Below are 12779 nucleotides of genomic sequence, written 5' to 3'. Positions count from 1 at the left end.
TGTGCCACATTTGCCTTTGACTTACAGGCTGGAGAACGCCAGTGGCTTCGCCCGTGTGATCACGTTGTTCTGCCAGCAGGCAGCTTTGCTGCGAATTCTGTCTTTGTTTGCGGGACTAAGATGTAGTTCGATCATCCCCTGATGAACGGTGGCAGCTCTTTGTCACAGCCGTTCCGGTCCTCTGGAATGAGGCACGCACACCACACGCACCCTAGGCAGCGAGACGTCAGCAGTGTTGTCCCCGCTGTGTCCCCCTGCCCCTTCCCTGCCTGCGAGAGGGGCACCACCTGAAAGCGTCTCTCCCTTCCAGATGCCATCTGTGAGCAGCAGCTGATTCTCTGCATAAAGTCCGGCAACCGGCCCGACGTGGACGACGTCGCCGAGGACTGCCCCGGGGAGCTCATCCGCCTCATGGAGCTCTGCTGGGAGGCGGACCCGAGAGCGCGGCCCACGTTCCCTGGTGAGCACGGCCTTGGCGCTGTGGGGCGCGTCCGCATCCCTGTGTGATGGCTCCCCAGGAGGACCTGGGAGACCGGGTCTGCGTCTTCAGGAAACCAAGTTCCACTTAGTTCTCGTGTCCTGCTGATTGCCTCAGTCTCAGACACGGAGCTCTGAAAACATGGCGTTTCTCTCAGAAGCATGAGGGCGTAGAAGGCCTGTTGCACACTCTCTCTCTCTCTTCTTTTTATAATTAACTATTTTTTTATTGTGTTAACATGTATATATTACAAAATGTACCGTCTTAACCATTTTAACTACGTGTGGATACTTCAAAAAGTTCCTGGGAAATGGAATTTAAAATTCAGTTAGGGGTGAGTGGTTAAGACACTCATACTGATAACTTGGGTTCAGTATCCACTCCGGCTTCTACTCCAGCTCCCTGCTCATGCAGACCCTGGGAGGTGGTGGTGGTGGCTGTAGTGATTGGGCCCCTGCCACCCATATGGGAGACCGGGAGTGGGTTCCTGGCCCAGCCCTGGATTTGCAGGCATCTGGGGAGGGAACCAGCAGATGGCAGCTCCTCTATTTCTCTCTCTCCATCTCTGCCTCTCAAATAGACTTTTTTTTTTTAAGTTTATTTTGGTGCAAAAAACTTTTTAAAAAATTTATTCATACACATCTGAGAGGCAGAGTTACAGAGACAGGGAGAGACAAAGAGAGAAAAATGTTCCATCTGCTGGTTTACTCCCATATGACCACATGGTCAGGGCTGAGCCAGGTGGAAGCCAGGAGCTTGGAACTCCATCAGGGTCTCGCACCTAGGGGGGCCCAGGCACTTGGGCCATCTTTCACTGCTTTCCCAGGCACGTTAGCAGACGGCTGGTTTGGCAGTGGAGCAGCCAGGACTTGAACCCGTGCCAGTATGGGTTGCTGGCATCACAGGACGCAGCTTAACCTGCTGTGCCACAGCACTGCCCCTCCCCCCAAATTTTGAAATCTCTGCGTACTTTTTTCATAATATGCGTTTTCCATCAGCCTTCTGAAGACTGCTTGTACAGTTCAGTGGTGTTAAGTACAGTGGCACTGTTGGTGAAGCCATCACCACTGGCCAGCTCCATAGCTTTCTCACCTTCCCAGACCAAAACTCTGCCCATTAAACACTCACTCCTCCCAGTCACCTCTGTTTTACTTTCTGTCCTCGATTACGCTACCCATCTAAGTGGGGCCATATTGTATTTGTCTTTCGTACCTGGCTTATTTCACGTAGCATAGCATACCCTGTGTCCGAATTTCATTTCTTTTTATGGCTGAGCAGTATTCCGTGTGGGTGTGGACCACGTGGTGTGTTCTGTTCGTCAGTCCTGGTTGCTTCAGCTGGTCTTCTGCTTCCTGGCTGTTTTGACTTCTTTCCCCTCCTGTTAGCTGGATATGCAGGTGAGTGTTCCATCCTGCAGGTTGGCCTAGGTTGCTGTGAGCTGGGTGAGGAGAAGCGTGTGGTCGGAGGCACGTGGCAGCCTGCAGAGCGCTTTGCCATCCTGTGTCTGCTGTGAGAGCCCTGGGCCCCAGTCCCATCGCGGGGTCTCAGGGCGCTCTGGCCGAGCTGTCCATTCAGGTGCCAGTCAGCCTTCCTGCTTGCCTGGCTTGGTGTCTTCCCTTCTCAGTCCTTCTTCACCTGCTGAGATCAAAGTTCCTGTTGGGGGTGGGGAGCCTCTGTTGCGCGGATTAAGACACTGCGTTGAGACGACTGCATTGCATCCCACACAAGGATGCCTGGTTCCCGTCCTAGCGGCTCTGCTTCTGGTCCAGCCCCTCTGCTGCACACCCTGGGAAGCAGACGATGGCGCAAGTCCTTGGGTCCCTGCCGACCACATGGAGACCTGGGCTGAGTCCCGGGGTGCTGGCTTCCACCAGGCCTCGCCCTGGCTGCTGTAGGCGTTTGGAGATCATGACCCAGCAGGTTCTCTCTGCCTGTCAAATAAAAGGAGGGAAAAGTGTTCTTCTTTAGAGATGACTCTGCATTCATATGCAGTTACAAGAAATAACACAAAGCTACTCCTCTAAAGGAGATCCCCTACCAGACCGCAGTCCCGCGTCACCGCAGGGCGTTGGCACCGGCAGTCAGCTGCGGCACAGCTCCCTGACCAGGACGACCCCTCGGGTTGCTTTTTGTAGCCGTGCACATTGCCTCCATGCCCTCACCTCCTTTCCTCCATCAGCCACCAATTTATTCTCCACCTTTATAATTTTTTCATTTCAAGAATGTTATATAAATGGAGCCCCCCACCCCGCCCCTGCATGTCCCCTTTTGGGGTTGGCTGTTTTCCACCGAGCGTAATTGTCTGCAGGGTCCTCCACGTCGTCACATGCATCAAGATTTCACCCTCTAATTGCTGAGTGGTATTCCGTGGTGTGGCTGTACCTCAGTTTACCTGTACCCCCCTCCCCTGGAAGACTTATTTCCAGTTCTTGCTACTGGAGCTAAAACTACTATAAATATACATGTCTGTGTTTTTATGTGAAAATGTCTTCAAATCTCTGGAATAAATACCCAGGGGTGAAACAAGCAGCTAACTCATGTGGTGGTTCCAGGTCTCTGGTGTTTTTTTTTTTTAAACTGCCAATCCATTATCCAGAGTGGCTGTATCTTTTCTTTTTTTAAGATTTTATTTATTAATTTGAGAGGTACAGTTATAGCAGTGAGAGGGACAGACAGAAAGGTCTTCCATCTGCTGGTTCACTCCCCAAATGCCCTCAACAGCCAGAGCTGTGCTGATCCGAAGCCAGGAGCCAGGATCCTCTTCCGGGTCTCCCACATGGATGCGGGGGCCCAAGGACCTGGGCCATCTTCTACTGCTTTCCCAGGCCATAGCAGAGAGCTGGATTGGAAGTGGAGCAGCCATCTTCTGCTATCCCAGGCCATAGCAGAGAGCTGGATCAGAAGAGGAGCATCTGGGACTAGAACTGGCACCCATATGGGATGCTGGCGCTGCAGGCAGAGGATTAACCTAGTGCACCACAGGGCTGGTCCTCGGCGGCGTCACTATATATTCCCACCAGCAGTGCGTGAGTGATCCAGTTCTCTGCATCCTTGTCAGCTTCTGGTGTTGCCACTGTTTTTCAGTATGCAACTCTCAGATAGATGGGGTGGGGTGGTAGAGAAATAGAGTTGGTAAACAATTATAAGTAGTATTGTATGTTTAATTTAGGTGCCCGTGTGTTCATTGCTAGTATTTAGAAATAAAGTTGATTTTGCCATGTTAATCTTGTATCCTGCAACCTTGCTGAACTCTCATTTTAGTTCTAGGAGGGATTTGTTTCTGACATTTTTAAAGGGATTTTCATGTCATCTCCAAATAGGGGCAGTAGGCTAATGTTGGTGCTTGTGGATGTATCCTGGAGATTGGATACAGTAGAAGTGAAGACTGCAATGACTTTATCTGTGGTAATTGTGTGAATTTTAAAATTTTTACTCCTTTGAAAGACAGAGTTACAGAGAGAGAGAAAGAGAGAGAGATCTCCCCTCACTGGTTTACTCTCCAAATGACCACAGCAGCCAAAGCTGGACAAGACCGAAGCCAGGATCTAGGAGTTTCTTCTGGGTCTCCCACAAGAATGCAGGGGCCCAGGGACTCGGGCCATCTTCTACTGCTTTCCCAGGCCAAAACAGAGAGCTGGATGAGAAATAGAACATCTGGAACTTGAACTGTCATCCATACAGGCTGCTGGCGCTGCAGGCAGCAGCTTTACCCACTATGCCATATGCTGCTGGCCCCGACTGTGTGAATTTTTTTTAAGATTTATTTATGTATTTGAAAGGCAAAATTAGAGAGAGAGACAGAGAGAGAGACAGAGAGAGAGAGATGTTGATCTTCCAATTGCTGGTTCATTGCCCAAGTGGCTGCAATGGTAGACCTGGCTGAGGCCAGGTGCCAGGAGCTTCTTCTGAGTCTCCCACATGGTGCAGGGGTCCAAGCACTTGGACCATCTTTTGGTGCTTTCCCAGGTGTGTTAGCAAGCAGCAGGATCAGAATTAGAGCAGCCAGGACTTGAATGGTCATCCATATGGGATGCTAGCCTCGAAGGCAGTGACTTTACCTGCTATGCCACAATGCCAGCCCTGACTGTGTGATTATCACAACCAGATAATACAAGAAGAAAACTTACATGCCACAATCCTCATGAATATATAATATAGTTTTCCTTTCTTTTTTTTTTTTTTAAAGATATATCTATTTGAAAGGCATAATTAACAGAGAGGTAGAGGCAGAGAGAGCTTCTGTCTGCTGGTTCAGTCCCCAAATAGCTGCAATAGCTGGATGGAGTTGGGCCCATCTGATGTCAGGATCCAGGATCTTCCGGGTCTCCCACGCGGGTGCAGGGGCCCAAGCACTTGAACCATCTTCCACTGCTTTCCCAGGTCATAGCAGAGAGCTGGATTGGAAGTGGAGCAACCGGGACTCGAACTGGCGCCCATATGGGATGGTGGCGCCGCAGGCGGCAGCTTTATCCACCATGCCACAGCCACAGTCCCAGCCCCAGTAACTCTTAAAAATACTGGCAAATACTTATTTCTTCCTTTGTGATGTATATTTATGTCTTCCTTCACGTCGGGGTCCACCGCATGGCCTGAATTCTGCTGAAGGCATGCTTGGCCAGGTTGTGTCAGCAGCGGCCAAGGTCATTTGACATGATGCGGAAGCAGCTAAGGAAGTGCTGTGGGCTCCGTGAACTGCAAGTGGGACGCTCACCCCAGTTGGTAACCCTTCCCCCTCAGGCCCCCCACCTGTGGCTGTTCTCTACAGCCCAGCTCCCATGTAAACAACACACTCCCCATTGTTCCTTGTTCCACTGTGCTTAAACTCCCTCATCAGGAAATCCTGTGTTCACGAAACTGGACGTTTTTATGATTAATGAATCACGTCACTGTTGATAACAGGTATTTGGAGTAGCCAGACATCTGGGTCTCTGCCTCTGCCCCCGCCCGGCCGTGGACAGTGGCTCCCTGGTTGCCCGGGGGGAGACTCTTCAGTCTGAGTCCGCTTCCTCCTTCTATGCGACCTCGTCTCTCCCGGGTTAACCGACACCCTGCCGTGCTGGACACGGCGCCTACGAACACGTTTCTTCCTTTCGGATACGCATCTCTCTGTCTGATACGTGCCATCCGTCACCTTTCCTTACTTTATTTCCTGGCTAGAACTTCCAGTGCTGTCTGGAATAAGGCAACGAGGGCAGACAACCTCACCTCGTTCTCCACCTTAGAGGGAAGGTGTTTATTATTTTTTCACCATTGTGTGTGATGTTAGCTGTAGGTATCTCTCCCCTACTTTCTAAAAGTAGATTTTTTTTATCACCATAAGAAATTCATCATACATAGTCCTATTTTTCTGCAGTTTGTATCACGCATTGTTGTTGAATGTTGTTCAATGCTTTTTCTGCACCAACTGATATGACCATACGATTTTTCCTTCTGTACCCTGTTAATGCAGTGGACTGCACTCATTGATTTTTTAAAGATTGAATTATTTGAAAGAGTTGTGCAGAGAGAGAGAGACAGAGGTCTTCCATCCAATGGTTCACTCTCCAATTGGCTGCTACTGCCGGGGCTGTACCGATCTGAAGCCAGGAGCTTCTTCTGGGTCTCCCACGCGGATGCAGGGGCTCAAGGACTTGGGCCATCTTCTACAGCTTTCCCAGGCCACAGCAGAGAGCTGGATCGGAAGTGGAGCAGCTGGGATTCAACCTTGCACCGGTGCTTCAGGCCAGGGCGCCACAGCACCGGCCCCACTGATTGATTTTTTTTTTTTTACTGAAGAAATCTTGCATCTCTGAAATGAGACCTACTGGTCCTGGTGTGTAGTCCTTCTTACACACTGCTGATCCATTTGCAGTGCCCTGTGAAGAACTGCTGTGTGCCCATTCCTGAGGATTTTGGTCTCTAGTTTTCTTTTTGTATTACCTGTCCAGTTGTGATGTTAACGATTCACACAGTCACCACAGATAAAGTCATTACAGCCTGCACTCTTCTGCTGTCATCCGATCTCCAGGTCCCTGCCGGCGGTGACACTGGCCGTGGCGGTCCCCGGGCTCTGTTCTGAATTACGTTCCTTTCACTGTTGTCTAGGTCTTCCTTCTCACACAGGCCATGTCTTGCAGGTCTATGTTTGGGCTCATTTTTTTCTCTGCAAACTGTAAATCATGCCGCCACCAAAATGGGTTCTGAATCCAAATACAAAGATGGCATCCAGTGGAGTCTTCTCCCTCTTCACTAGCGTTCCCCGAGCTTCTGTCTCAGGCGCTGTTGGCTTCCTCGGGCGAGGGGCCGTGATCGTTTGCTGAAGTGATAGTGATAGTGGTCGTGAACTTCCAGGTCCAGACAAGTGCTGGTCACGGTGACCCTCTGCCCTCAGGCAGCCAGGGAGGAGCAGAGCCCAATGCTGATTTTATAAAATGACTTCATACGATGAACTAGAAGCACTCCCTGCTTTTCTGTTTTCTGGTAGAGAGTGTGTAGAGCTGATACTAATTCTTGAAAAGTTTGGTAGAATTCTCCCACGTAACCATCTGTGCCTGGAGAGGTTTCTGATTGGGTAGTCTTAAAGTTTGGAGTCGATTTCGTTAGCAGTTATATTCACATGATTTGTTGCAGTAGTTTGTATTTTGAGTAAGTGATGCATTTCTTGTAAGTTGTTAAATGTATGCGTGTGAAGCAGTTTTTGGTATTCCTTAGTATCCTTTGTTTGCATAGTGATAGCCTCTTTCATTCTTGGTATTAGCAATTTGTGTCTTTTTTTTTTCTGTATCAGTCTTTGTGAACAGGTTTGTCAGTTTTACTCATCTTTCAAACAACTAGTTTTTTCCATTGATTTTCTCTACTTTTTCTGTCTTCTGATCTTTGATTTCTTCTCTTAGCACCATTGCCTTCCTTCTGCTTGCTTTGTGTTTGTTTGGCTGTTCATTTTCTGGGTTCTTCAGGAGGGAACTTACATTATTGTTGTCTCTTGCTGTCTTTTTTTGTTGTTTTGTTTTCTTAAATTTTAATTTATTTGAGAGGCAAAGAGAGAGAGACAGAGACGGAGACAGAAACAGAGACAGATAGAAGCACAGAGAGAGCTTCTTTCTGGTCACTCCCCAGATGCCCACATGGCCGGGACTCCGAGCAGGAACTCTGTCCAGGTCTCCTATGTGGGTAGCAGGAACCAGCTGCTTGAGCCATCATCAGTCCTCCTAGGGTCTGCATTAGCAGGAAACTGGAGTCGGACACTGGAGTCGGTATCAAGTCCAGGTACTGCAATATGGATGTGGGCATCTTAAGGCTAAGTACCTCCCACCTCTTCTGTTTTCTGATGTGTGCATTTATCGCCGTGAATTTATTTCTCAGCACTGCTTTAGTTGTGTCTCACAGTTTTAGTTCTGTTATATTTTGATTTTCATTTGCATTGATGGATTTTTTTTAAATTTAATTTTATTTATTTTAGAAGGATAGAGGAGAGGGGGCTGAAACAGACCAAAGCCAAGAGCTGGGAACCCAGTCCAGGCCTCCCACATGGGCGGTAGGGACCCAGCTGCTTGGCAGGTTGCACATTATCTGTAGGAAGCTGGAATCCGGAGTGGGGCCAGTACTGAAACCCAGGAACTCCAGTATGAAATGTGGCTGCTCCAAGCGGCATCTTGACGGCTAGGCCAACAGCCGTACCTATCTCAGTACATGTTTTTTTTCATTTCCCTTGAGATTTTTCTCTTTGATCCTTGTATTGTTTACAAGCATGTTGTTTCATTTTCAAAATTTTGGAAATTTTCCTGTTATCTTATTGTTACTAACTTTCTGGCTTGATTCTACTATGATCAGAAAACATGTTTTGTATGTTTCAAGTCTTCGAAATGTGTTGGGATTTGTTTTAAGGCTCAGGATATGGTCTGTCATGTTACATGTGTTATGTCATGTTACATGTTATATCATGTTACATGTTATGTTACACATGTTATGTCATGTTACACTGTTACATGTTACACTGGCACTTGGGGAGAATATCTGGTTATGCTGCCCAGGTCACTTAGACTGTTCGCTAACTCTTGGTTGCATCCTGTTGTTGGTTGATGGTATTGAGTTCTTCTATATCTAGAAATTCTCTTAACTGTCTAGCTCTTTTGATTGTTGAGAGAGGGGTACCCAAGTCTCCAACTTTAACTGTGAATTTGTCTGTTTCTGCATTTGGTTCTATCATCTCTTGCTTTCATATTTTGCAATTCTGTTGTTTGGTGCCTACACATTTAGGATTGCCATATCTTCTTGATGGATTGATCCTTCAGCGTATAGATATCCCGTTCTGTCTCTAGGAATTTTGTTTGCTCTTAGTCTATGTTATTGAATACAGTCACTCTGCCTTCCTTTGATTAATGATTACATAGTTCATCTCTTCCCACCCATTTGCTGTAAGATGCCTGTATTACCACAAGTGTGGTGAGTTTGTTGTAACAACATGCAGTTGGATCATGTTTTTATTTTTTTTTTAAGATTTATTTATGTATTTGAAAGAGTTAGAGAGAGAAAAGAGAAGAGAGAATCTTCCATCTGCTGGTTCACTGCCCAGATGGCCAAGACAGGGCTGTGCCAGGAGCCTGGAGCTTTGTCCTGGTCTCCCATGTGAGTCCAGGGGTCCAAGCACTAGGCTATCCTCTACTGCTTTTCCCAGGTCATTAGAGGGAGCTGAATCAGAAGTGGAGCAGTTGCGACGTGAACCAGCACCCATTTGGATGCCAGCGTCACAGGCAGCAGCTTTACCTGCTGTGCCGCAGCGCTGGGCCCCAGATCATCTTTTTAAAATCTCTCCATCAGTTCCTTTCTTTTAATTGATGCATTTAGACCATGTACAGTTAATGTAATTATTAGGCTATTGGGACCCAAGTCTCATTTTATTGTTTTCTGTTTCTTCTCTTTTGATTTTCTTTTCTGTTTTCTTTTCCCTGCATCCCTATGAGTTCATGAACATTTCTGTAGTTCTCTTTTGTGCACATCTGAAGCCAGGTCTCCCATGTGGGCTGCAGGAAGCCAATTACGTGAGCCATCATCTGCCGCCTCCCAGGGTGCACATTTTCCATGAAGCTGGAATGGAAAGCGTAGCTTAGAACTGAACTCAGACACTCCAGCATGGTTTATGGGTGTGCCAAGTGCCCATCCTGTATAATTTTTTCAAACTGACATTCTGAGTATCCCACTTTGTGTGCATGGTTTATCACAGTCTACTGATGTTGGCACATTACTAATTTGAGTGAAGTGTAGACGCCCACCTCCTTTTACCTCTTGGGTGTTGGTGCCCCAGATAGTCCTCCTGCATAAGAGGAAACATTTGCTTGTACATTTAGAACTGTTCAACTTGGCGTCAGCTGCCATGGTTTGGGACACTCAAGAGGAGGATGAAAGTTTGTTATATTTACCTTTTGTGTCTTGTTCATGATTCCATTTCTGATGCCAAATGTGTCACCAGCTGGGTGTCTTGACGTGTAGTTCAGTTCTGCACTGAGTACCCAGGTCATCATCAGATTTCGCGGGTTTACGGGCTCAGTCCCCAGGACTGCCCCTGCTTTGATGCCAGCTGCAAACTGGGTAGGAGGCTGCTCGCAGTGTGCCCAGCTCCCCGAGTCAGGTGTTCTCATGCGGTTCCTTAGCAAGGCTCAGAGGACTGAGGAAAACATTCTCCCTGTGTTTACCTGTTCACTAGGGGTCTTCAAAAATTGATGAAAAATTATATGACAAAAGCTGTATGGGTTTAAAAATGTTTGCAGCAAAATAAACGTTTCTTTTAATTCCATTTTTCCATGAACTTTTTGAAGTATATCCTCATTTCATAATGGATACAACTCAAAACAGCCAAGTAGAAGACACTCATAAAGCAGCAGGTGGGGAGGGAAGCTTGGCAGGTGGGCCACGCCAGCGCCCCTCACCCGGAAGTGCCTCAAACCACTCTCGAGGGTTTCTCAGAGAAGGGTTATTCTGCGGGCAGGCACTGAGGCACGGCCTGTGATTCTGCCCTTGGGCTGCCTGCATCCCATGTCAGAGTGCCTCTTTGACTCCTGGGCCTGGAAGCTGGCTTTTCCCTTTCAAGCTAATAGCTCTAACCCTTTGCACAACATCTTTCTTTTGCATATCCTACCCTGTTACGAATCTTTGATGCCAGAGGCACAGATACATGGAGTTCCCCCATCCTTGTTCACTGGGGAGGAACCCGCATCAGCTAGGACTTAGTGGCTTGGCCAGCGGGACTGCACACTGGAGGGCGGAGCCCGTGGTCCCAGTGGGGTCCTATCCCTTATTCTGTCTGCGTGGTGCTTGGTCTTAGTTTCTTCGTCGGAGTCAGTGATGTGAGGGTTAATCATTTATTTTACCCCTTGGCGCACAGGTTAAGGTAAGTAATTCAAAGACAGTAGCTTGCTCATATTTAAATTTTATTTTAGAAATATTTAAGACATTTAAAGTACTATTTTTTTTCATGTAGATATTGAAGAAAGATTTAGACCTTTTTATTCAAGTCATTACGAGGAATTCGTAGAAGAGGATGTGAAGAGCTTAAAGGTAGGTACCACAGCAGAAGCTCAGCATGTTAGCCTCTATCAGAACCACATTACCAACCGCGAGAAGTGAAGTGGTGTGATTTGCTACTGAGATTTTGCGATGAAGCCACTATGTGCAGACATCGTCATGTCGGCACACTAGACCCGTCCCTGCAGCAGAGCCGATGTGCGTGGTGACGTGAAACAAAAGCGCAGTGTCCCTGGGAAAGAGTGGAAAGTACAGGGAGCAGAGTGGTCGTTCTGAGGAATTCCTGAGAGAGCGAGAGACAACAGAGCTGTATCTGCCAAGACGTCTTAGGAAATGTTAACCTAAAACCCAGTGCTGAGGGAGACGTCCTGGAGGAGGTGTGGGAGTGACCGCAGAGGCGCCTGGGACGCTGACAGAGGCCGTCCTGTGGAAACCCCACGGTGCCGTCTACAGGAGTTGGCTGCCGACCCCTGTCCCCTGTGTGCAGCAGTGGGCGGCAGCGCCATCTGCCTCGGGCTGAAGCTGTGAGTTTGGGGTCAGAGGTCAGGGAGCTGTGTCAAAACCCAGTTAGGAACTGAGCGGCACGGATACACTCAGGAATCCGTGTACTGCCCGAACTTCCCGCTGCATCCCCCCATGAGCATGAGAAACATGCCACAGTACATGAAACAGGCGAGCAAACAGACTTCAAACTACAACAGAGAGGCAGGAATTGCCAGGCTTTTGAGAAATGTGCAGACTATAAAAGAGGCATATCCAGTGCAAACTGAGAGGGCAGCCAAAGTGGTATCAGCATAAAGCATTATCGCAAAGACTCAAGAGTATTTCTGAATGATTAAAGGTCCGATTGACCGGAAGATGCAACAGCTTTAAATATGAATGTACCCGTCATCACATGCCCTTACCGTGAAAAAAGCAAAAAATGACAGAACTCGGATAAATGCATAAATCCACGGGCTTTGATGCTAGCATCTATAATTGATAGAACAGAGACAAATCAGGAAAGATGTAGAATATCTGAAGAACAAGATGAGCAAAAAACAAAGGCTAATAAAACTGACTAAACTTAAGAGGCAAGATTGAAATGATGACTAAGGAGGTATTACAGTAGACCCTACACACATCAGATGCTATAGAGACAGTTATTAACAACCTTTTGATAATTAATTTTAAAATTTAGTTAAAATGGACAAATTTCTAGGAAAGAAGTGTAACATAGCAAAACTGACTGAAATAGAGAAAGGTGAATATGAATATGTCACCATTCAACAAGGTTGATGGGAGGTGGGCGTGGCCTAGCAGGAAGCTTGTCCTGCTTTGGGGTCCCTGGGTGGGATGTTAGTTCTGCTTTTGACTCAGCTCCCTGCCCCTGCAGACCCTGGGAGGCAGTGGTGATGGCTCGCGTGACTGTCTTCCTGCCACCCATGTGGGAGACCTGGAGTGAGTTCCTGACCTGGGCTTTGGCCTCAGCCAGGGACGTTGTGGGCATGTGGGGAGTGAATCAGCAGAAATCGCAGGAGTGAGTGTGCACCCACCCTCTAAAACAAACAAACAAACAAAAAGCAGAAAAGCCCACAGCTTTTAAAGAGGTTGCATCATGATCAAGTCTTCCTACAACCAAAGAAAGCCCACGGCCACGCAGCTTCATCAGCGACCTCTACCAGTACTCAGAGATGAAATGATCGCAGTCTTCACACATCTCCAGAAAATCGAGAGACTCTTTGAGACTCATCTCATGCCAGCATAAACTTGATTCCCAAATCTGAAAAAGAAGGCATAAGTACGAGAAAGGAAAATCACAGCC

The 12779-nt window shown here is 47.6% G+C and overlaps 2 protein-coding genes across 6 annotated transcripts in view; one reads left to right on the top strand and one right to left on the bottom strand.

Annotated features, from left to right (window-relative positions):
* SERPINB9 (serpin family B member 9) overlaps nt 1–12779 on the bottom strand; it is a 220342-nt gene that overhangs the window by 143270 nt on the left and 64293 nt on the right. The window lies entirely within an intron of this gene.
* The window catches only part of RIPK1 (receptor interacting serine/threonine kinase 1), a 48683-nt gene that overhangs the window by 21357 nt on the left and 14547 nt on the right, over nt 1–12779 (top strand). For all 5 annotated transcript variants that reach the window (XM_070074480.1, XM_051855901.2, XM_051855900.2 and 2 more), the window contains 2 exons: nt 311–460; nt 10932–11008. In XM_070074480.1, coding sequence (XP_069930581.1) covers nt 311–460; nt 10932–11008 — 227 coding nt within the window. The remainder of the gene's footprint in view (nt 1–310; nt 461–10931; nt 11009–12779) is intronic.

This window comes from Oryctolagus cuniculus, chromosome 5 (assembly GCF_964237555.1).
Source record: "Oryctolagus cuniculus chromosome 5, mOryCun1.1, whole genome shotgun sequence".
Lineage (NCBI taxonomy): Eukaryota > Metazoa > Chordata > Mammalia > Lagomorpha > Leporidae > Oryctolagus > Oryctolagus cuniculus.
The sequence above is the reverse complement of the archived record's forward strand: the minus strand, read 5'-3'. Positions and strand labels throughout refer to the sequence as shown.